At 37.2% G+C, this 21,800-nt stretch overlaps 2 protein-coding genes across 2 annotated transcripts in view; one reads left to right on the top strand and one right to left on the bottom strand.

Annotated features, from left to right (window-relative positions):
- LOC144633309 (uncharacterized) overlaps positions 1 to 6,660 on the top strand; it is a 38,234-nt gene extending 31,574 nt beyond the window's left edge. The window contains exon 7 of the mRNA XM_078492176.1: positions 6,628 to 6,660. The gene's annotated coding sequence lies outside the window, so the exon portion shown is untranslated. The remainder of the gene's footprint in view (positions 1 to 6,627) is intronic.
- A 2,341-nt stretch (positions 6,661 to 9,001) lies between these two features.
- On the bottom strand, positions 9,002 to 21,503 carry LOC144632083 (uncharacterized). Its single transcript, XM_078490687.1, has 12 exons — positions 21,404 to 21,503; positions 20,956 to 21,140; positions 20,107 to 20,234; positions 19,471 to 19,558; positions 18,374 to 18,495; positions 17,384 to 17,642; positions 14,371 to 14,420; positions 13,759 to 13,890; positions 10,879 to 10,981; positions 10,275 to 10,415; positions 9,287 to 9,642; positions 9,002 to 9,113 (listed from the first exon to the last, which is right to left on the bottom strand). The coding sequence occupies exons 1-11, from the start codon at positions 21,451 to 21,453 to the stop codon at positions 9,296 to 9,298; spliced, it is 1,605 nt and encodes a 534-aa protein (XP_078346813.1). The 5' UTR covers positions 21,454 to 21,503; the 3' UTR covers positions 9,002 to 9,113; positions 9,287 to 9,295.
- Between the last annotated feature and the right edge of the window lie 297 nt (positions 21,504 to 21,800).

Below are 21,800 nucleotides of genomic sequence, written 5' to 3'. Positions count from 1 at the left end.
ATGATCACCTTGCAAATATCTTTACACAATAATTCAAGAGGAAGAGGTTTTTGGAAACAATTATAACTCGAACTAAAGAGGAATATGCACAAGATAGCACTATCACCCCTGGTCTATTATGGGAAATGATAAAAATGAAAATCAGAGAAGTATCAATTAACTATGGAAAAACTAAAAAGAGAAGGCTTGTGCAAAAACAAGATGATATTGAAAAATCAATTAAAAACCTGGAGGAACAGTTTGCTAATACACGTGTGGACGACAGCCAACATTTGTGGCCAGAATTAGAAAAGAAAAGACGTGAACTAGAAACTATAATTGAATACCAAACAAAAGGGGCGATTTTGAGATCCAAGTCTCAATGGTACAACGAAGGTGAAAAAAATTCTAAATATTTTCTCAACCTAGAAAAGAGACATTTTAAACAAGGAACAATTACTCAATTGAAAATAAATGATCAAGGCTATATTCAATCAGACAGGGACATCTTACATGAGTGCGAGGGTTTTTATAAAAATCTCTATAGCTCAAAAATACAAGTTAACGATTACCCGGAAGAGTTTTTTTCACAAGCACGAGAAGCATTAAATACGGAAAAACAACTCTTTTGCGAGGGCCTCCTAAGCTCTAAAGAATGCTTAGAAGCATTAAAAACTATGGCCTCAGAAAAGTCACCTGGTACAGACGGACTACCATGTGAATTTTACAAATTCTTCTGGGAAGACATAGAAGAAAGCCTTATAAATGCTTTAAACTTCTCCTATGAAACAGGAAAACTCACTATATCACAAAGGCGTGGAATTATTAAACTTATACCAAAGAAAGATGCTGATCCCAACTTGATTAAAAATTGGCGCCCATTAACACTATTAAACTGTGATTATAAGATCGCATCAAAAGCAGTTGCAAACCGCATTAAAACAGTGTTACCTGAGCTTATATCAGACGATCAGTCGGGTTTCATTAAGGGCAGATGTATTAGCGATAACATACGCACGATAGATAGCGTCATCAACTATACAGCGAACAAAAAAATCCCTGGGCTTCTTCTTTTTCTAGATTTTGAAAAAGCTTTCGATACTCTGGAATGGTCATTTATCAATAAAACCCTTCTGTATTTCGGCTTCGGTCCCTCATTGTTAAACTGGGTTAGACTTTTTTACTGTAGTACTGAAAGCTGTATCTTAAACAATGGATGGGCGAGCAATTTCTTTGAACTAAGTCGAGGAGTAAGGCAGGGTTGCCCTTTGTCACCCTATCTTTTTATACTATCTGTAGAAATACTCGCTGAAGCCATACGCAACAAAAGAGAAATTAGGGGCATCAAAATACATGATACTGAACTCAAACTAAGCCAATATGCAGACGATACGACACTCATTTTAGATGGCTCCGAACAATCTCTTAAAATCTCGTTGTCTTTGATAGAGGCTTTTGGTAAAATATCTGGGCTCAAACTAAATGACAGGAAAACAGAAGCTCTATGGATAGGCTCCCAAAGAAACTGCATGTTAAAATTATGTCCCGAAAAAAATTTCCAATGGAAAAATGAAAAAGTTAAAGCATTAGGTGTTTGGTTTACTACGGATCAAGATATGACGATCTCCCTAAATTATAAGGATAAACTGAAGAAAATTAGATCTATCTTAGGATGTTGGAAATTCCGACGACTTAGTTTATTAGGGAAGATAGCAGTTTTGAAAAGCCTAGTAGTATCTCAACTTGTATATATCCTATCAGCTTTGCAAACAAACCACCAAGCAATCAAGGAAATCAACAAGCTTTTTTTCAGTTTTTTATGGAACGATAAAGGCGATAAAATTAAGCGCGCTATCATGATCAATGACTATTCAGACGGAGGACTCAAAATGACTGATATTGCATCTTTTAACAAATCATTAAAAGCCACATGGATTAAAAAATATCTGGATTCCAAAAATGATAGCAAATGGAAAAACATCTTTAATTTAGAGCTCGGAAAGTATGGAGGCGGTGCTATTTTTAAAGGAAATCTTAGCAAAAAGGATATAAATAACTTACGAATTGAGGATCCATTTGTTAAAGAAGTTATGGAAATATGGTCAGAAACTTTCTTTGAAGGAAAAATTATGTCTAAAGATCACTTTTTTTCCATGCCTCTTTGGCAAAACTCGCTTATAAGAATAAACAATGCACCAGTACTATGTAAAGATTGGCTTTCAAAAGGTGTAACACAAATAAAGCATTTAATGGATGATTCTCATAACTTAATTTCGCTCGTCAATTTTCAAAGTAAATACGAACTTCAAGTTAAAACACTAACTTTTTTTGGAATAATCTCCGCAGTAAAACTTTTACAGAGACAAATCCCAGAAACACATTTAAAATACGAAAGTCTCTTCAATAAATTTCTAGAAAACCAAAAACCGTCAAGACTTGTATACCAGAAACTTATATCGGACAAAGGAGAACAACCAATAACATGTCAAGAGAAGTGGCATAAAGATATTGGTTCTACAACCAATAAAAATGTTGATTGGAGGAAGGTGTATCAGACACCCGCCGTGTGCACACGGAGCTCTAAACTAATAGATTTTAATTTCAGATTTTTACACAGGCGGCTATCGACTAATAGCTATCTGCAAAAAATCGGCATTAGAGAGGACGGAAAATGCACCTTTTGCCATAATGAAAAGGAAGATCTCATGCACCTTTTCTGGCAATGCGAAAAAACAAAAACGTTTTGGCAGAATCTTTCCGTATGGCTGCAGTCGTGTCAGATACTTTCACCTGACAATCATCTATATATGGAAACCGTTTTAGGTCTTATCCCTGACAGCTCTAATTTTAAACTCCAAATAAATTTTTGTTGCCTCATGGCTAAACACTACATTTGGACATGTCGATCGAAAGAACGCCACCCAACCCAAAACAATTTCTTGTTTTATCTAAAACATATACATCAATTAGAAAAAAATATACCAAGTAACACAAAAAAATGGAAGCCTTTTCTATCCTCGCTGGATCAAGTCTCCTGAGCCCTTGAGCGTGTAATCTTAAATGTTGGGGAAAGTAGTGGTAGTACCGTGGCATGCGTTGTATTGTATTGTTATGTAATTAAATAAAAGAATTGTGTAATGGTATTGTAAGTAAAGTTATAGCGTACTTAGTGCAACTTTTGTAACGTAAGTTTTTCTTTTCTTTTTAGCATTGTAAGTAGTTTTCTATTCGTAAGCTTTGTAAGTAGTTTTTTTTCTGTCGTTGTTGTTTTTTTTAGTTTTTTTTTGTACGTGTTGTAAGTAGTTTTTTTTTTTTTTTTTTTTTGGGTTTGTAAGCAATGAATTAAAATAAAAATTAAAAAAAAAAAAAAAAAAAAAAACCTTAAAAAATTAACTGTCATAAGAAGAAGTAAATTGTAGTTATACCCACATAAATATTCATTGCTTGGTATTTTAACTTTGGAACACATCTTTACCTCTGCTACCGCGGCTCGTACTGCGATATCGAGCACTCCATCCGAAACCGGTATTCTTTTCTAGATTCCTTGGTGATTACAAAACCTTTTAACGCTTGATAATCTACAGTTTCGGATATCGAGTCTTGATTTCAGTGACAAGCTCTTCATAAGTATGTCCCTGTTCGATAACAAACTGGTAGACATTGTCAATAACATCTTCTAACGCCGCCATTTTGGTTTGTTTAATATTCCCCCCCTAAACAAAGATTAATTGTGAACGAAGATTGAAATCCGCTTTATATAACAATTGAAAAACGCAAAACAAAAAGCATAAAGTGGATTCCATTTTCCTTCAGTCGGATGTTGTTTATCATGGAGAAGAAATTGAATTTTGAAAATGGGACTTCAATTCCAGTTTTACAGCACGGAATAAAAACAAAAAACGAAAATACATTTGAATTTCATTTTCCTACGCAACAGAAAATCGGTTGACACTAAGGTACACGGAGTAGCTTCCGAAATTGTATAATTCGTGTGATTCAATCAGACAAGGGAAAAACTATTGTAGTAATAGTTTATAATGATTTATTTCCTTTTTACTTTAGTATAAAAACTAACTCGACTTCTGTTTTTTGTTTTAATTAAAGATGAATTCCAGTCCGTACTGCGCAATCTCGGCTGCAATGTTTACGTGAGCCTCACACGAAGAAATGTTTACAAACAAAACTAAAAATTCCGCGACAAACTTACCTTTTTATTCATTATTAACGCCAGACATCCATGCAGAACAAATAATAACGAGTAGAGGAACCTTGACGCTATTTCAAACCGACGTTTCAGCTCATCGGAAGTTCTTCAACGAAACGAACTGTAATGGCGGACTTAAAAACTTCATGTATGCTGTCACCAAAGTGTAACGTTTCAACGAATTCAAAACAAAAACGAAAACAAACCCCGAGTCTGCGCAGTACGGACTGGAAATCAGCTTTAACAGGGTACTCATTGGCACAGGTGCAGCCAGGTAACGTTACTTTCACAGATTTGGTTTTGAACTTCATATTGGTGAGGCGACAAAAAATATTTTTCAAAACGCACTATTCAAATCAGTCCATTCCTGAATTTTAATCAAAAGAAAGAAAGTATATTTCTTCTCCTGGTTACAAAAACGTTTGTTCGAAGTAAAGTAATCATGGTCTATTTTTATAGATTTTGGCCACATTTTTGTCTTCACACCCCTCATTATGTACATGAATGTTGCAACATTGTTCTGTGTCCAAAGGGTGCCTAACTTGAGAACTGCACGTGGACGAGTAGCAGGTTTCTTCTGCTGAATAATATCGATAAATGGTTTGTTTTCAATAAAGATAGCAAATGCAGCGTTAAACTTGAGGACCGCAACGATTTTTGATGGTTCGCGATTGACAGGAAAACCTGTGAGGACAGACGCTGTTGTTATTACGACACTGTCGAAGACGCCAAGTTTTGTTTCGATCCAACTGGTGCAAACTCTGTTTTGTAACATTTATGTTTCAATACCAAGTTTTTGTGAGAGCTCAAACGGGGTTTTGTCAAGGCTCTTAAGCAGAGCTGTCCGCACACAAGAGTTTCCCTTAAGACAGCTTCGACTGCAATATTTTCTATGTCTACTACAGTTAATTTAAAATGCCCTTTGGTTTGTTACCACAACAAGTTGCACATATTACGCGCTCTTTCTCGACATCCTATTTTTTAATTATTTCTTTTAACAGATAGCAAATGCTACGGAATTGACCCCAAATGCGAATAGACTGTGGCTTCTTTGGAATAAAGCGGGATGACTGCGAGAAGGATAGAGGTTGCTGTTTTGATCACACGGTACCAAATGTACCATACTGCTTCTTTGGAAAGCCAGGTATGTATGTATATTTTTGTGTCTCCAAAAAATGTCTGCCATGGAAATTACATGATAACTTCCCTTTCATCTGAACGGTGTAGTATCTAATTTCTTCTAATATGACATAGTAGACGACTGTGGCTACTTTTGAACATGTGGATGAGTTCGAGAAGGTCAAATGGTGATGTTTTGATCACACGGTACCCAATGTACCTTGGTGCTTCAAAGGTCGCAAACTCACCACTCCTCTGACATCAACAGACGATTAAAAGGTAAATTTACTATTATAAAAAGAATTATTTTTTCTGATTTGTTCTAAGATTTAACTCGGTAATTTAAGGAGCTACGTCACGGTGATTTCGCGGACTTTTGGTCTAACCTTTTCTGAAACTATTGGTAGGCACCTTGACCCGTAAAAAAACATTATCTTTGACACTAAAGGAAGAGTTTGCCTTAATTTGTTGAGAGATATCCAACAACAAACTAGCCAAAGACGCTTGTAAACTGTTTCACAGCTCTAATATAGTAATTGTTATTAAAAATGAACCATCATTTTTAGGTTTCCTAAGACACAAATATTTATTTTAGCTGTTCAAAAATCTGTTAAAATCCGTGACAAAGCCCCTTTAAAGAAAAGTATGGTCCAAAAGGTCATCGTACCCCGGGGGGGGGGGGGGGTACTCCCTATAATGGCCTATACGGGGAGGCTCCGCCCGAAAGGGGTTCCTTTTTCAGGCTTCAGGTATATGAAAGGGTAGGGATTTCACAAGTTTAGGTATACGAAAGGGTATGGAAATCAGTCATTAAGGTTTTTGAAAGGGCCTTTTAATAAAAATATTTCGAGCAGATGCAATTTATGGCTGTATAATTTCAGTTTATGAAGCGCTACTTGAAAATGAAAAGAAAACGTTGTGTTTTAAGTCTATGCCATAACTTTCAGGTATATGAAAGGGGTACCTTTTTTCATGAAAAGGTATACGAAAGGGGTACAATTTCTGGCAAAATGGTATATAAAAGGGTAAGGGGTAGGAGCTCGGGGCGGAGCCTCCCCGTACAAAACTTTGTTGAGTACCCCCCCGGGCATCGTACTGCCAAAAGCATTGTACTTACTGCATCGCCACCCATTGGTCATGGTAGTTATAGAGTTCACTTTCTGCCGGAATAGAACTATAAGAACAAATTGCTTATGCCAGAATTGACGCAAAGAACTCTTTACCACACAATTGAGCCTTTTTTCGACAAGTTCTTTTCTACTACAGCTATAGTAATTAACGTAGTCTAGAACTTGCTTACATTTTACAGTAATATTTACAGCCAGGCTAACTGATGCAGTGACAATTAAGAAAAGAATAATAGTATAAACGCTGTTAAACTATGTAATAGTGGAGTGGGCATTAAATAAAATATAAATTGCATCAATAAGAAGTCTCGAGTCTATTCACGATTATTTAATTGATCTTCAATCCGACAAATAGCTGGTACCGAAAGCTGCAAGGATTTTCCGAAATCTTCGAATTCTAACGCCTAGTAAACGATTTAGACGTTTTATTTTTACGGTGTTTCCCCCTACACTGGACTACAAATTAGCGCTGGCGTAAAATTCTAGTCAGGGACACCAAACAGACCGTTTCTGTGAATATCTGTTCGGAAGACCGATAATCACCTATACGATTGTCGGATTAAAGTGTGATAAAAACGGCTTCAAAAAATGTTTCGCATAAAAATGACTCAAACAAAACTTTGTAAAAGTAATTAATAATTGAAAAGTAAAGGGCCCAGTGGTAAGGCACTATTCATGTCACATGAATGCGCTGTAAATCACCCTGTAGAATAGACATTCTCTTATGGGAAAATGGGACAAATGACAGTGGTGGTTCAGGGGAGCGGACCGGGAACCGTGGCCCCTCCTTATTATTGCTAGAAGACATTTTTTTTAATGAATACCCCCGTTAAATTGTTTTGGGGGGTGTACACACACAAAAAAGGTCTGGTTCCGACACTGAATGAGTTTTTAAGCTTACAGTTTTTCAGCTTCAAAATTGAAGCTAAAGGCTCCGTTGCAAGCGGGTCCGAGAGAATGCAAAATGAATTTATTTTCGTCGAGTAAATAGTCGGCTTTGAGCCCTACAAATGTCTTTTAACTTCGCTGTTTAACAAAACAAAACAAAATTAAGTACAAAATATTCCGCCGAAAAACCGATGAAAAAACTACGGAACATACAATTTGTGACAGTCAGTTATTCCGTGATTCTTTGACTGAATTCTATAAGCCAAAAATTTCAGCATAAACAATGGCAGAGACCGTTCATATACAATACAATACAATACAATACAATGTTTAATGTGGTCATTACACTTAGCTATGGTTTCGATGCGTCCCGCAGATATGGTTAGCAAAATCTGCGTATCTATTGATCTTCAATAGATACGACAATAACAAATTGAGAAGTATTAAGGTCTTAAAGTAATATATACACCACGTAAAATTTAGAACTTGAGAGTTGGACAACTTCTCACAGCTAGGATAACCTGCGCGAGCTAGCTCTAGCGCCAAAGCGACCCATAGAACTCACAGATAACGGCTGTTACATTAAATGACTCATGTAGGATAAGTATAGTAAATAAAGGAAAGGCTAAGGGGTGACTTTTAAGAAAAGAACCTAGATAGAATTCGATTTTCCTTCTTGTCTTAAATGATGTTAACACGACATTATTGGCAAGGTGTTGATTTGTCGTTCTAAGGAATGGATTGCTTTTGGAAAAGAGAAATTGAATATCGACATCAGGGTTAGAACGCCTGATTCATATGGGATGCTTTCACTATTTTGTGTTAATTGCACTAACCTAAGTAATTTTCGACAGCTATCAACAAGCAAAGGGAGCACAAAAGAATCATAGGGGGAGGGGGGGGGGGAAGGCTACTTTGAACTGCAGCTGAACATAACCTGCATGGTCATGTCGACCGTAAACCCAGGGCCGTAACGAGACCTTTGCCATAGACGAGGCAAGATCTTGCTAGTGGGTTCTGGGGGCATTTTTCACAAGGTATTTCTTGCGAAAAATCAATCCTGTTCAATTGGAGATTATTTTTCCAACAAAACATATTTTAGAAATAGACGAGTAACCAGGATAAGACATTGTAAAAAATATTAAAATGCGATCTCTGGTTGAAAATTTGATTAAAAACGAGCTTTCGACTACTAGTCTGTAGTCTTTGACAAGAGACTACTAATTTTGGGTAAACATTTTGACGAGGCAGGTGCCTCGTCTTGCCTCTTGCTAGTTACGGCCCTGCAACCACTTCCTAGAAATGATTATTCTCTTTTTTAAGACTTGGAAGGAAAGTCACATACACCTCGAACAATTAACTCCAAAAGAGTTGCAAATGTTCCCAGATGAGCATGGTTTAAGATGGGGCCAGTCAGTCCAGTCGTAGCGCTCTCTTTATGTAAGAGCCCAGACCCCGTTGCACCGAGCACAGGACAAGGTTTACGGCTAGTGTTGAATTTGGAATCAGTAGAAAATCATTATAATTTGATAAGATTATCGGGCAACCTTTCCAAATGACCCGGCACGTACTGTCCTACAATATTTTGTGTGTGTGTCAGTCCTTACAGCTCCGGTATACTTCTAAAAATGCTATTCGTCGCATTTATGGGAATCACTAACTTGATAGTAAAGACAACAACTGATGCATTTCATTTATTTTATTCAGTAACCGATCCACCGGCCATTCAAAAAGAATTGTCGTTTTCTTACATCCTATTGTCCTTTTCTCTTGTGCAATTGCATCAGGAAGCCGGGCTGTAAAACAAAAAGAGAAAAAAGAGAAAATTGCTAAAACATTACCTAATTTCTTCATGAAATAATGTTGCACGTTTTTGCCTGAAGGAAAAATTTCAAATCAAAATCCCCCGCACGGAAAACTTTGTTTGAATTAACAGAATGGTAACATTTCACTTTTGGTTTAATAGTACCTCGGAGCCTCAGGCCGACGCCTCAGTCGGAGCCTCGGTGGCTGGCTCAGTTTGTGCTTCGGTTGCTGCCTCAGTGGGTGCCTTGGTGGCTGCCTCGGTGGCTGCCTCGGTGGCTGCCTCAGTCGGTGCCTCGGTGGCTGCCTCAGTCGGTGCCTCGGTGGCTGCCTCAGTCGGTGGCTCGGTAGCTGCCTCAGTCGGTGCCACAGTGTCAGGCTCGCTACCTTTGAAGCACCAAGGTACGTTGGGTACCGTGTGATCAAAACAGCAGCCATTGTCGTTTTCACACTCTTCCCGCTGTATTCCAAAATAACCGCATTCTTCCCGTTCATCTGGATCAATCCCGTAGCATTTGTTGTCTGGAAAAAATGCGACAAATATAATAATAACAGGGTGTAAAAATTTACGGCATGATAACTTCGAAGAGGAATAAGGTTAACATAAGAGCCTAGCTCGACTTCCAGACACGATAGTGTTTTACAACTAACTTTAGCCAGCCACTGAGGTAAGGAAATTAGGAGTGAAAAATTGAAATTACTGAAGTTGACCTACACTTATCCTAGTTGTTTATCCACAGGAGTAAACATAGGTTGTCGCTTGTTAAAAGCGTGCCAAGTGTTGCTTCGTCCTGATGCCAAGTGTTGGTCTGTGCGAAACATTCGCTATACGTGGAACTCTGTACATTATTTTACCAATGCGAGTATAATTTCATCAGTAAAGTTGCTGACTGGGCAAGAGATGTTAATTCACTGTCTTTCGTTGTCCTAATTGGCCAAGGTTTGAATCAATACCATATTTAATTACTTAGGTTTATTAGAAAAATTCCCAGTACCTAATAACGCATGAAAACCTCCTTTCTTTAGTAGCATGTTCAAAATTACATTCCCTGATGATGCCGTGAATTACTGAAATGTTAGGCCCTATTCGAATTTTTATATTGTTTCTCCTTTCTCTGTCTAACATTTCATTTATTCTTGGACTGAATACTTACCAGTTGGATAAAAGCACCATTTTGTGTTATAGCCAAAGTCAGTGTCGTCATAGCAACAGCCTCGGCCTTCGCAAGTTTCCTGGTTAATTCCGTACCATCCACAATCGTTGCGGTCCTCAGGACTCACAATGCATGATTCATCTTTATAGGGAAAAAAAAGGGTTACGTTAAGTCGATCTTTTTAAGTAAATTTGTTTATAAATATTTTAGTAGTTTGTTCGATAATTACGTCACGGATAGAGCCTCTTGAAAATGTGTCAAGTTTGTATTTCGTAATTGATATCAATTTTCCTTAGTCATAACAATCCTTCACGGTTTATTTCCCGTTACTTTAACTTCGTTGGATTCTTTCTACCTTATGAAACTATTACTTTGAGGTTTCCTTTAATTTGAAAGAAATTTTGTGCATCAGAAAAAGAAATTTAAATATCGTGACATAGCACCTTTAATCCCTTGGTCACTTAAACGCAGGCCCTATTTCCACACTTTCGAAAAGGTTTTTACGAATCAAAATTCGAATATTCACTTGTTAGCTTTTTTTTAATTTAATAATATTTTGCAACATGATTTTTTAATGGCTTTCGGTTATTTGGATTTTACTTACCGGGTTCGTCGAAAATATCCCAGAGAGCGAATCGTCCGTCGACGAAGGGAACCAGGGCAAATATGGCGAATAGAACTAAATTCTTGGAGTTCATTTTTTTAACCTGCAAAGTAATTGTGCAACAATGAAACATCTAAATTATTTAATTATATTTTGCTGGATCTTTCTGATCCTTAAACAAGTCTCTGACGAGTGATTTGCACCACCGTGAAGCCTTATTTAGGCGAAGTTTTCCAGATTTAGATTTAGATTTTTTTTTCAAATTTGTTAAAATATGAAACAAGTTTTTTTCTGGTTGTTTGCAAACATCACGTAAGTAATTTACACCATCGTGTTGCCCCTTTTTTCAGGCGTGGAAAACCAGATTCAATTTGTTTTTCAACACTGGGTTACAGTCGTGTCAAGATTGGCCCGATTTATACTCAAGTATAAATCGGGCCATTATTTGAAATTTGAATCCGTTAGTTAATTTCAATAATGCATTCATCTAATCAAAAATATTAGGACGGATCAATGTTCGAATCAAAATTTGGTTTTTGATCACAGTTGCCTGATTTGAAGTAAAGGGAAGGCGAGAGGAATTGAATTTTTCTTACCGTTTGTTGCATCTATTAAATAAGCGTAAACACGTCCATGTTCAAGTTTGAAGGGGTGTCAGACAACGTTTCGAACGAGCGATCACCAAAATGATCTGCCGATAAATAAATTTTATTCCACAAGAAATTTGGTAAAATTTAACTTTTTTATACAGCAAAGTCATCTTTTAGATTTTCGTGGAACTTAAACTTCAATTTTAAGTCTTCTGCGTTTGACAGGGTGAGACTGGCATGGACGGTTTACAGATTTTTACCGGAAATTTATTCTATACGAAGCCAACAGAGTTTTTAGCGTGCATGAAAGTTTTTGTATCTTTTAGCTTCTTTTATTTTTATGGTGTTTTATTTCGACGGTTTTGCGAAGAAAAGCCCTTTTGATAACTAAACAGCAGAAGGGTTAAATCTGCGCCAGCTAAAAACATTTTAAAGAGTTTTGGCTGCAGCATAAAATTTATTCATCGACAGTTCACTTTGATGATCACCCGTGCGAAACGTTGTCTAACGGATTGACTAACGGTTGTAATTTCAAATAATCAATTTATTAATGTACTCTAGGAAGGGGTAAAGACCAAACAGGAGTCGTCAGTTTTTTAACGATTCGCCAAAATGTTTAACGCGATAGACAGGACAGATTCGCCCCCTCCTCCTCCCCTCGAAAAAAAAAACCCGTTGTTTTTCATCTCAACAAAGAGCAAAAAAAAAAAAAAAAAACACAGCCAAATAATGTCTGGGCTCCTTGTATTGTTTGTTAAACTTTTATTTTTTATATTAAACCTTTCAGTGGTATTCTAAGAGCGAGTTTTGTAAAAAACGCACGTGGCACTACAGAAGGACTAAAACAAATAAATAAATAAGAAGCTATCGATTAGCTTACATCGATTAGGTCAGTTTTTCGTTGTCATACAGTTTTAGTTGCTTTTGGTTGCGTTTGTGATTGAGGATTTGTTCAACCATGAAAGCCGATTGTATTTTTTTTGATAATTTATATATGCAATGTCTGTGGTTTTGGACGATTAATCTTTCTCTTGTTATGAGCTCATGATCAAACAAAGCCTCCAAATTTTAAAAAGAGTAACGCTTCGCGATCGCCTGCTGCAAGATTCGAAAGCTTTTTAAAATCTTTGAATTTTTAGAAGTTGTTAAATTTCAAATCAAATGAATATTTGCTCAGAATCGCCACACTTGGAGTATTTGCAGTCTTATGGATTGTATAACAAGCAGGACTTGTTTCAAATCAAATATAGGTTCGTTAACGATTCCACTTGAGTGATTGTAGTGCAACTGATATTTTTATGAAAAAAATTCTGTCACGCACTGGACAGGCAAAATAAATACGATATGCTATGTTATGCTTTGACAATTAGAGGGAAAAGGAGAGAGTGTACTTCATGCAGTTTATAAGGTTGCTCCCTAAAATTACTCTGGTTGCTCTCTTTCTTTTAAATAGCGTTCGTGACACGTTGATGTATCGGCGCCAAAATAAATTATGCTCAATTAGAGTACTTTATCACAACTTGAAAACCGTTTGCATAAATTGTTTATAACAACCTTGTCACCCATTGCATTTCGCTGTGAAAAGTATTTTTTGTAGATTTGTAGGACAAAGATTTGCCTATTGCACATCTATAGATTTTGTGAAAAGTTTATGACGTCAGTTGATTCTGTTGATGATCTGTTTATTTCTAAGGTTGTTAATTGCCCAATCTCTTTTTGTTTTACAATGCCCAGAGGCCGTCATATCGTTGGAGGGCGCCTATAACCGTTATTTTGTGCATGGTCATCGCGGTCGCTTCATTTGCAAAAATGGTTTGCCTATCTAAAGATTATTTGACTTAATACCTGACATAAAATGATTTTAAAAAAAGAATATGTTTTAAACTTTGTGCAATTCTGGTAGCCAAGTAGATGAATTTGCACAAGAGCTGCGACAGACCAATCATTAATTTACTTGATACAGTTTAGCCGAAATTTCGAGCGTCTTTGCAATTGTGGCCTTTGCATGATGGCCAATCGTCAAAGAAACTTAGGTGTGTGTGTGTGTGTGTGTGTGTGTGTGTGTGTGTATGTATTAATTGCTTTATCTCTGAATTTACTTCAAAGATAACTTTCAGATTTGTATAATGAGCTCCTTTGATGGTCGATTTGCAACTTATTGTTATAAAGGCCTTGATGAACGTAACGAGCAGCGGAAATTTAAAAAGAAAATCGTAAAATTTGTATGCGAGTCGATGCTAAAAAAGGAAGAGTGGTCGGCTCTTTTGACTCTTAAACAATCAGAACTTACCTTGAAGTACTTCCTGCCTTTAAGATGGTTTGCACGTCTCGGGCAAGGCCGGCAGAAACAGTAATAAATTTGAATTCCCGCTTCTTGTTTTTCTTCTGCTGCCTTCTCGTTCCCATAGCCCTTTTCGTTTCTCTTAGCCGGCGGGGCCTTGGCACGAGAAACGAAAGGTTCTTTTGAATTAATTCGAATCTTTTATTGGCTGTTTGAAAACAAAGAAATCTTGAAAGGAATTTAACGACTTTTTTCACACAGTGTAGATAAATATATATGGGTTATTGACCAAGCGTGAGGTCGCAATTGCGGGATATTGGCCAAGTTCTTTGTTTGCGAATTTATGGACCGAGACGAAGCCGAGGTCCAAAAACACGCAAAAGAGAACGAAGCCAATATCCCGCCATATTGACCGAACAAGCATGGTTAATAAAGGAGTTTGTTATATGGGCAATAAAGACATGAATTATGAATGAAATGGCTCTCTTTATAGTAACCTGAATGAATCCAGCTCAAGGCACGAAGTTCCGCAAGAACTTCTTTATCGCGGTTGGATTAACGACAAAATTAATTGATTTAATCAAGAGTTTACTGACAAGTTTGAAAAATGATTTTTTTTACCTGATCATGCCCGCTTACGGAGCCAGCCAAGTAATAGTGAAACCCCATGACTGCATACATGAAGACCGGAAGTCCTAGAATCTAGAACTGGAAATCTTTTGTCTCCAGAGCTCAAGCCACAAATGTAATAACGCGCCCCAGGTGTAATAAGAGTTTGACCACAAAGGTAATTGTTGTAGTAACAACTTCTGAGTGTCAGAAGGGTTTATCCACAAATATCACACGGCAAATATCACACGGCAAAGCGAAGACATAATTGTATTTTCGAGTGGTAAAAACAATATAAAATATAGTAAAATATTGCTTTTATACGAGAAAATAAAATTCAAATCATCAATTGGCCGTTTAATTTTCTCTTTATTATATGGACCGAAACCGAAGTGATCGGAAAGCACAAACTTTATGTGAACTTTTGTAGCTCGGTGAATAGAATTTATTGAATTGTAGTTTTTATGCCTTTTTCCAGCGCCAAGGCCACCTTCGTGCCAGTCTTGATAGGATGTGTACATGCAGTTTGGCTTACATACGCGAGAGGAAGTTTATGATACCAAACTTCTGGTTTGAAATTGGAGCAAATTTCTCGTGAATGTCACCTTTTTAACTCTGCTTATTATTATGAGTTGTTTATTTTATAATACCGCCTGTTTATCATATCATTATTTAATAAGCGTTTTGGGATAACGAATGGTGCCATTATTGGACAAGACGAGGGGCCAAAAATAACTGCATTTCACACGGGTGGGGGTGGGGGAGGGATAAGGAGGGGCTTATTTATATATTTTTCTTGAAAGGGGCGGGTTATTAGAAGGGAGAGGGGTCTTATATAGCGAGGGGCTAAACAGAGGAAACACGGTAAAGCGAACTACGTAATTTTCAGCTTCATAGTTGCATTTCCTAGCTGTGAATGTGTAGAACGAGTAAACGGTTCTGTCGTTAAATTCATGGGAAAACTGGTTCATTATTTATTTTATATGGTAATTCAGTTCCAAATTGACGATTTTTCTAGCGCTGATAATGTTAAAAATCATAGCGTTTCGGGGCAGCTGCTGTCCCTTCAACAGCAGAAAACTAATTATCTTCCGCTGATAAAGAGAGGGCAGTCCCGAACCGTTTGGAATTTCAACATTATCAGCGCCTGAAATACAATTAATTTGCAATTGAATTCATAATATTTATCAGTTATATTGCGCTTCTGATGACCTTGGAGCTTTGCACATAGGGAGACAAAAGGCCTTAAGACACGAAGGGACATGTTACAGGGACATGTCGTGGCGACATATAGCAGGGACAAAATCACGACTTGTTCTGGCAAACACGACACAGCCCTTGTGTGTGCTGATAACGTCCAGAAACCTGTCCCTGAAACACGCATTTCCCTGCTAAATTTTCTTGTGTGCGTATACGTTTTGATTCTGTCCCTGTTACATGACGTTGCGACACGTCGCTGCAAAATGTATTTTCATGCATCGGCATCTTATCTCTTCCATTTTGTCCCCAAAATGTACCCACAAATCTCTTTTTATTATCGTGAAGGATAATCGTTCTAGTCAGCCTGAAAGCTACACTATCCGTTTTCTTGAAAGAAAAGGAAAAGAAATTTAAACAAAACCAAAAAAAACATCGATCAGCTCAACAAGAAACAGACCACAGACAGAATTATTCTGAGTCACAAATTTTATTACCTGACATCACAATATTATTTTTTAACTTATTCATCATAAATTTATTCTAAGAGATGTCATGTTGAAGGGTACCCTTTCGCATAATAATAGAGAAAATGGTCCTGGCTCATCCTTGTTTGTTTTATCCCTCTGTAAGATAGAAAATATACAGCAGTTCATGAGTTTGTTTCAAAAATCAACAGGAATCCGTAGTTTATTACGATAAGTAATTTTCAAACAGTTCCAGGGTTAAACCTGAATTCAAGTGTTATAGCTCTAACTTCTAATTAGTCTTTCTTCGATCAAGCTATGCAACGTTAAAATATATATATATATATATATATAGATATATACATAAAAATAATCATAAATACGTAAAAAGCCTTTGCTACCTTTAAAAAAACCTTTTATGTTATGGGTGGGTGAATTTTTTGCTACCTTAAATAGCTCTCATCCTCTGTGTTGCTTAAACTTTCAAGTTAAGACATGTTATTTGTTCTCCATTGCCCTACCGTGTGCTTAGTAAAACAGTAAGTATGAAAGAAAAGGTTTAATTCAAGACTACTTATCTCCTTCCATGTTTGGCCTGAAAAATATTAGTGTTTTGGGTCAAATCACTAGTTCTCCTACTTGCACTAAAGTGAATACAACTGACTCATTTTATTGTAGATTAACGCCATTTTTATCTAATGTTAATTTGCTTTTTTTGTCCGTTACATCATTAGGCATTTTGCGTGGGGGATTTCATAAGTTTTATACAATTTTACTGACGGCTGCCATTACAAAGTTGTTGTTGTTGTTGTTGTTGTTTCGCGGTCACAATCTGTTCCAATTCCATATTTAGGACAAAAACCAACGCCCAAACGCGGAAAAGTACACAGATGAAGTGGTAAAAACTAAGGAATATCACTTGGAATATCACTACAGTCAGCCGTACTGCAAAATTAGGTGACATTTCGCCTGATACTTATTGCGAACCAAGCCGTAGGGCGAGTTGGCTATAATCAGAGAATAGTCCGCAAGTTTGTGTGGAGTAATGTTTGATTGTTCCACAAATCGGGAGAGTCTTGAAAAACTACGTACGTTGTACAGATGATTACAACTGATGACAGATAACAAGTTTGAGGATCGATCTGACCAAAAATGGAAATCGTAACAGCAGCTACTTTGTTGAATAATAATAATATCGGATATTTTTTCAGTTTTGGCTGTTCCCGAGAACCCAAAAATTGCATCAGTAAAAAAGATGTGTCCACCCTTATAGTCAGTTCCGTCTTTGTTAAAGAGCCCATCATTGCCTTTAGGCTGCAGTTACATCAATTTCACTTTTCTTGTACAATGCCGAAACTTACATTGAACAGACGGTGGGAAGACTGTGCAAATCTTGCCAGTTCCAGTGGGTTTTTCAATGGCTCTAATTTGTAAAGTGCTCTGGCCGATTTTGCAAGTGCAGTCTTTTGCTCCCACGGATCCAGCTCCCGGATGGTACAGCGAAAGAAAACAGACACTATATATGGCAAAATCAAATGCTGGGCTGGTTCCGACGAACAAGCTGCTGGGCTGATTCTTTGTTCTCCCGTTCCAAACAAACGCCACGCGCATAAAGTTAGGCTACCGAAAAAAAGGTAGAAAAAATCGAGATTAAGTATCCAGTATTACACCAACCATTAAATACTTGTAGCCATTTTCTCCGCATTTGTGGAGGCTATCCTCTTACGCTTGTACTGTTTTCTTCACTTCACATCGAGCTTACATGTGAAAACGCGCCATCTTCATAAATATTGCTCGTTTAGTCGCCTCTGTAGCTGTCTTTTTGCGGAAAATCAAATGATGCTGGTGAACGGGAAGATCCGCGATAACTGCGGAAATGAACTTTACATCCATTGTATAAAACGCAACGCTCAAACCAAACGAACGAACAAACCCATCAGAAACGACGGAAGGGTGCGCTAGTGTTCATGAAAATTGCTCTCTCAAATGCAATAACCGAGTTTAAGAATTATCTAATATATTAGGCCGTGTTCACACTTAGTGCCCGAACACTGCTACCTGAGCACCGGAAAAATATAGCTACGTCGTGTTCACACACAGGAAACCAAAGTAACGTATCTAAGTGCCCGGGTAAGAGCTTGTACTCAGGCACGGGCACCTTGCCCGAAATATGGCGTGGGCACTTGAAAAAATATTATGTTCACATTAGTGCCCAGCAAGAATCGTTCTCGGGCACCGTGCCCAGGCACCAAGTGTGAACAGAGCCTTAATCTTGCGCACTCGAAGATAGAACACAGGTCAAAAATTAACGCTGTAAACTAGCGGTTATCCACGACGGAATTAACACTGACCTGTGTATTAGATGTGTATCCCGGAACGTTGACGCTGCTTATTGTATTTTTGGATTGCTCAAGATAGAACTGGTACCAGTTGTGAAATCCTGAGTAAAAAGATTTCCCTGGCGGCATTTCACCTAGGAAAGTAAGCATTGACATCAATCAAGAGAAAAAAGAAGAACTTAAGCCGGTGATAAAGTTTACTTATCTTATAGAGTTAACGCGACTGTCAAAACATACGGACACCGAAGGGACAGAGCAATGTGTCCGCATTAGAGAGGTGTCCGTATTAGAGAAGTCATCACTATGACGTCACTTTTGACTTCATTGACAGCTTAAAGTATTTAGTAACTCGAAATGTTCTGCAACACAATGCTGCAAGTAAAAAATTAACACTAAGCACAAATCCGAAAACGTCTAAAATGAATAAAGCGTTACTTTTTTTTGCAACCAAAAACAGGAGATTGCTTTACGAACACAAAATATGATCTCTTGATCACCAGAGTGTCCGTAATGAAGCGGTTGAGAAAATATGAGAATTTTGTTAGGACGTAATAGAGAGGTAGCCGTATTAGAGAGATGTCCGTATGGAGAGGTTAGACTGCATTCAGTTGATTTAAGGTACATAAATTATCAACTGTTACAATTAGAAAAATGCTTTACAAGTTTAAAAAAAGTGAAACGGATAAAAATTCTAAAAAAGTTAGTAGCCTCTTCGATACCCTTACAAAGAACGAAAGACATTGTTTTTTTTTTGTTTTTGTTTTTAATTTTTTTTGATATTTTTACACAAAGCTTACAAACAAAAAAACAAAGACAAAAAAACAAAAAACAAAAAAACAAAAAAGAACTAATACAGGTACCCTAATTACAATACATTACATGTACATATTCTTGCTCAGGTTACAATACTGATACAAATGCCACTCTATTTACAAAATATAGCTACACTACTAAAAGATACATTGAAAGACATTGTGCGAGTGAATTGTCCAACCTATGATCGACCTGACAATGTGCATAATGCAAAGTGCAAAACATCCCAACCAATAGGCCGCTGGGTCTGACACTCCGCGGTTAATTTTCCTTCCGTGATACCTTAATGTACCTACCAATAAATACATGCTTCCAGCCTTTACCAGGAGGAGTAGGAGGTCCAGACCACATATCCATTAAAGTATTCCTAAATGTTGCCATATCCTGAAAAGAAAAGTATGTGAACTTTCAGTGTTGCACTTACCCCTCCCTCCAGTTTTTTGTTGGCTGTGACATCATATGATGTCATTACAGCCGTCATCTTGGATCCGACATCTTGAATTTTACCATTTTCTTAGAAAGTCAAAAACAACAGAAATTGATGCAAAATCAAGCCAGAATGCTTATTGAGTTTAAAAAACAAAACAAATGGTATGATTTTCTTTTAAAAAAACTGGGAACTGGTTGCAACCGGGAATTAAAACGTCAGAACACAGTTTTTGAATTAACATATGGATTTTCTCCCGCGTCTTCTTGACCCGGGATTCTCTATAATTACTCTAAATTGCAAAGATTGACAAAATTTTGAAAAGCCTTTAAAGTATGTACCTTAACCTTTATTCAAGTGTCAACGGTATTTTAGATAAAAAAAAAAAAAAACTAATTGGGTTACTAATAAAGTTAAATAGAGTTAAAATTATAATTGAAATCAGATGTTCAATTAACTTGTTTTAGTCAACAGAACTCACATAATTTCAAAAAGGTAACTATACCGTCGTCTGCGGAATTATCCCCTGAGCTTTAAGATAGTTCAAGGCCTGGTCCACAGTTCCACCAGGTTGTGTAATCGCATTAAGAAATGCATCTCTATTAGTTACGACCGTAGGCGCCGTCAGTAGTGCTATCGAGAAAAGAAATTTAAACATGACAAACGGGGAATATTATGTCACTATTAAAGTGGTTGAATGGTCCAGTAGCTAAGTGTTTGCGCTCTTGACCAGAATGCGGAAGGTAACAGAGAAAACGCACATGGAAGAGAGAGTTCCGAAACATTATCCGAGAAGCTTGTGTCACTAATTAGTATTGCTTAACATCTTTCTCAATTTCTATCACGCTTAACATATAAAATTATATATATAATTTGGTGTGACGCTCTTTCGAAGAGGGGCCCTCGTTTAATCTGAGGATTTTTAACCCTAGCCAGACCGGGTTGGGGGGAAGGGGGGGGGGGGGTGGCGGAAAGGGAAAGTCCCCGCGCCGACTTTGAACGCTTATATCTTTTTTAAGATTCAACCAAATACTTCCAAACTTTGCGAGTTTATCTAAATTTTATATGGGAATAATAAGATAGGATAGGTTGTTGTGTCAGGAACTTGACATCACCATGGCAACGACATTTTGTCAGGCATGTTTTCCCAAATTTTTAATTTTCGTGTTTCTATTAATGAAAAATAACTTCAATAAAATGTCCCCCCGGGCCCTGCCCCCCCCCCCCCTTCCCCCCGGTCTGTAAAGATTCACAAAAGCCCGGTCTGGATAGGGTTAACGTTGGTTTCAATGCAGTGAATTACACATAACTTAACTAAATGTTAAAACTGATAGTCACTCTTAAAGTTAATTACCTTCGAAAGTAGTGAACACATTGGAAGCAATTTTGACTTGTCCTGCTTGTTGCAACGTAAACACCGGATTTTTACCAATTGTGTCAACCGTTAATTCCTGAGGAATTTTTAGGTTGTTTCCAGCCACGTTCCATATCTTTTGGCAAGCATCTCCAAGATCTTTCGGCGGCGGCGGTGGTGCAGCGCTTTATGATATAAAAAAAATAAAAAAGTATCAAATTATCATTTGCTTCTTTCAGGTAAAAATGATTTAAATTGAACTGCAGTCGATAAATCATCTTTGATTTTTTTTTAATTTACTCCCTGTTTAGCTTTGACACGTCCCTTTTCAATCAACTCATTTACTTTAAAATTGGATATTCTTATTTTCTCTTCTTTAAAGCCGTTCATTTTTTTAAAATAATAATAACAATATACTTATATTTATACACAGACATAAACTGGTTACCTTTCACCGAAAAAGAGAGTTAGCAGGAAAAAGGCGAAGATTTTAGCCATCGTCTAAATTCACACTTCGAGTATTGGCTGTTAGTAGCAGTACTGTCTTTCTAGGGATTAAGCTTTTTAATCCCGCGTATGCCCTTTTACCCCCCTTTTTTTGTATAAATATTTAAATCGTACGCTCCACTGATAAAAATTCACGGCTAATTTACCATCAACGTGAAATAAACGAGGACCAATTAACTACCATTAGCTATGCAATCCAAACATTAGTAGCATTTAGAGCTGTCATGCAAATATTTACTCACCGCATTAAACTATCATTTTATCAGTCTCTTTGTTTTTTGCAGGTAACGCATGTTTTTGTTTTAGCGTCAGAATCGTGTCTCAAGTGAAAACATCCA

Source organism: Oculina patagonica, chromosome 12, assembly GCF_052425735.1.
Source record: "Oculina patagonica isolate OP01 chromosome 12, crgOcupat, whole genome shotgun sequence".
In the NCBI taxonomy this organism is placed as follows: domain Eukaryota; kingdom Metazoa; phylum Cnidaria; class Anthozoa; order Scleractinia; family Oculinidae; genus Oculina; species Oculina patagonica.
This window is presented reverse-complemented; position numbering and strand designations above follow the sequence as displayed.

Bases quoted from the DNA above. Each gene is read 5' to 3' on its own strand.
- LOC144632083 (XM_078490687.1), bottom strand. From the start codon at position 21,453: ATGGCTAAAATCTTCGCCTTTTTCCTGCTAACTCTCTTTTTCGGTGAA. The intron at 20,235-20,955 runs GTAATTAACTTT...TTTTCTCGATAG, and splicing joins TGTGTTCACTACTTTCGAAG to CACTACTGACGGCGCCTACG. The intron at 13,891-14,370 runs GTAAAAAAAATC...CCGCCGGCTAAG, and splicing joins CCGTAAGCGGGCATGATCAG to AGAAACGAAAAGGGCTATGG.